General features: G+C 42.9%; 1 protein-coding gene across 1 annotated transcript in view; it reads left to right on the forward strand.

Moving 5' to 3' along the window:
* Positions 1-1110, forward strand: part of LOC101859413 (patched domain-containing protein 3) — a gene marked incomplete in the record, with an annotated part of 35241 nt that overhangs the window by 23069 nt on the left and 11062 nt on the right. Inside the window, 1 exon segment of the mRNA XM_013083382.1 lies at positions 798-1044. Coding sequence (XP_012938836.1) covers positions 798-1044 — 247 coding nt within the window.

The raw sequence follows: 1110 nt of genomic DNA on the forward strand, positions 1-1110 counted from the left end.
GTGTGTGTGTGTATGTGTGTGTGTGTGGGACAAGGCTTCAAATAATTAAAATTCAGCGAACAGATAATAGCAGCCCTAGTGTATTCCAAATGAGTACACATGTATGTGTGTGTATACGCGCCCATATGCTGTCACTCTCACATACACCGACAGAAGGACACATACAAAAGTTATACCCTGTTTGTTTTTTCCTCGACATATTTCTGTAGGATGTGATGTATTGGTAACAAAAGCAGCAAAACCACGCGAGCTAGAGGATGGATGACAAGTTTTGATTCAGTCCTAGGTAGATCAACAAACTGTTCTCATTACGGACTGTCATGGCCTCTTCTCTTTGCTTTCTATTAAAATGTCGCTGCGCTAGTGAGAACCGTGGGTGAGCAAATGAAGGACAAAGCACCAGCCTCGCTATAGTTGAGTGTGCACGCAACCTTTCCCTCCTTGTCATTCATTTGGTTTCAAATGCATGTACATGTAGATTCGAATGGCTTACTCCATGGTGAACCCGAATTACGTCAAAGTGCACAGTGTTTGGTATTATAATACACGCCTGTGGTAGAAATACGTCAATCGTAAAACAAAGACGAAACATTTGAAATCTCGATAGCATCTGCTGTTCTTCTCAAAGATAATTTTATTATATTGTCACTTTTGGAGTTTCCAAAGAATATTGTGAAAATCAACTCAAAGAATGTTTATTTTATCACCTTTACTTTGCATTTAAGGATCTCTGAAACTTTTTAAAAATCTTAATTTTGCACCAACAAAAAATTACATATCTATCTTGACCCTTGTAGGTGTCGGAGTTCTATTGTGTTACATTTGTAACGCCACGTTTTTTGGCGCCTGTCTGACGTACCACGGACGCCGGGTGTACAGTAGCCGGCACACGATCACATGCCGCAAGCTGGACCAATCACGACCCGAGCTGAAGGAAGAGGGCCACAAGTGCTGCTACATCTGCATGTGCGGGGGTGCCACACCGAAGGGCCCTGGGGATGATCAAAGCCCTTGTGAAAAAGGACCGAGATCGGCCCTCACAAGGTAAGACCATAGACTTACTGTTCCTATTGCATTCGAACCTGTGTAAGACAGGGGAATTTTTGGGGG

The sequence above is a fragment of the Aplysia californica genome, unplaced genomic scaffold (assembly GCF_000002075.1).
Source record: "Aplysia californica isolate F4 #8 unplaced genomic scaffold, AplCal3.0 scaffold00228, whole genome shotgun sequence".
NCBI classification, from domain to species: Eukaryota; Metazoa; Mollusca; class Gastropoda; order Aplysiida; family Aplysiidae; genus Aplysia; species Aplysia californica.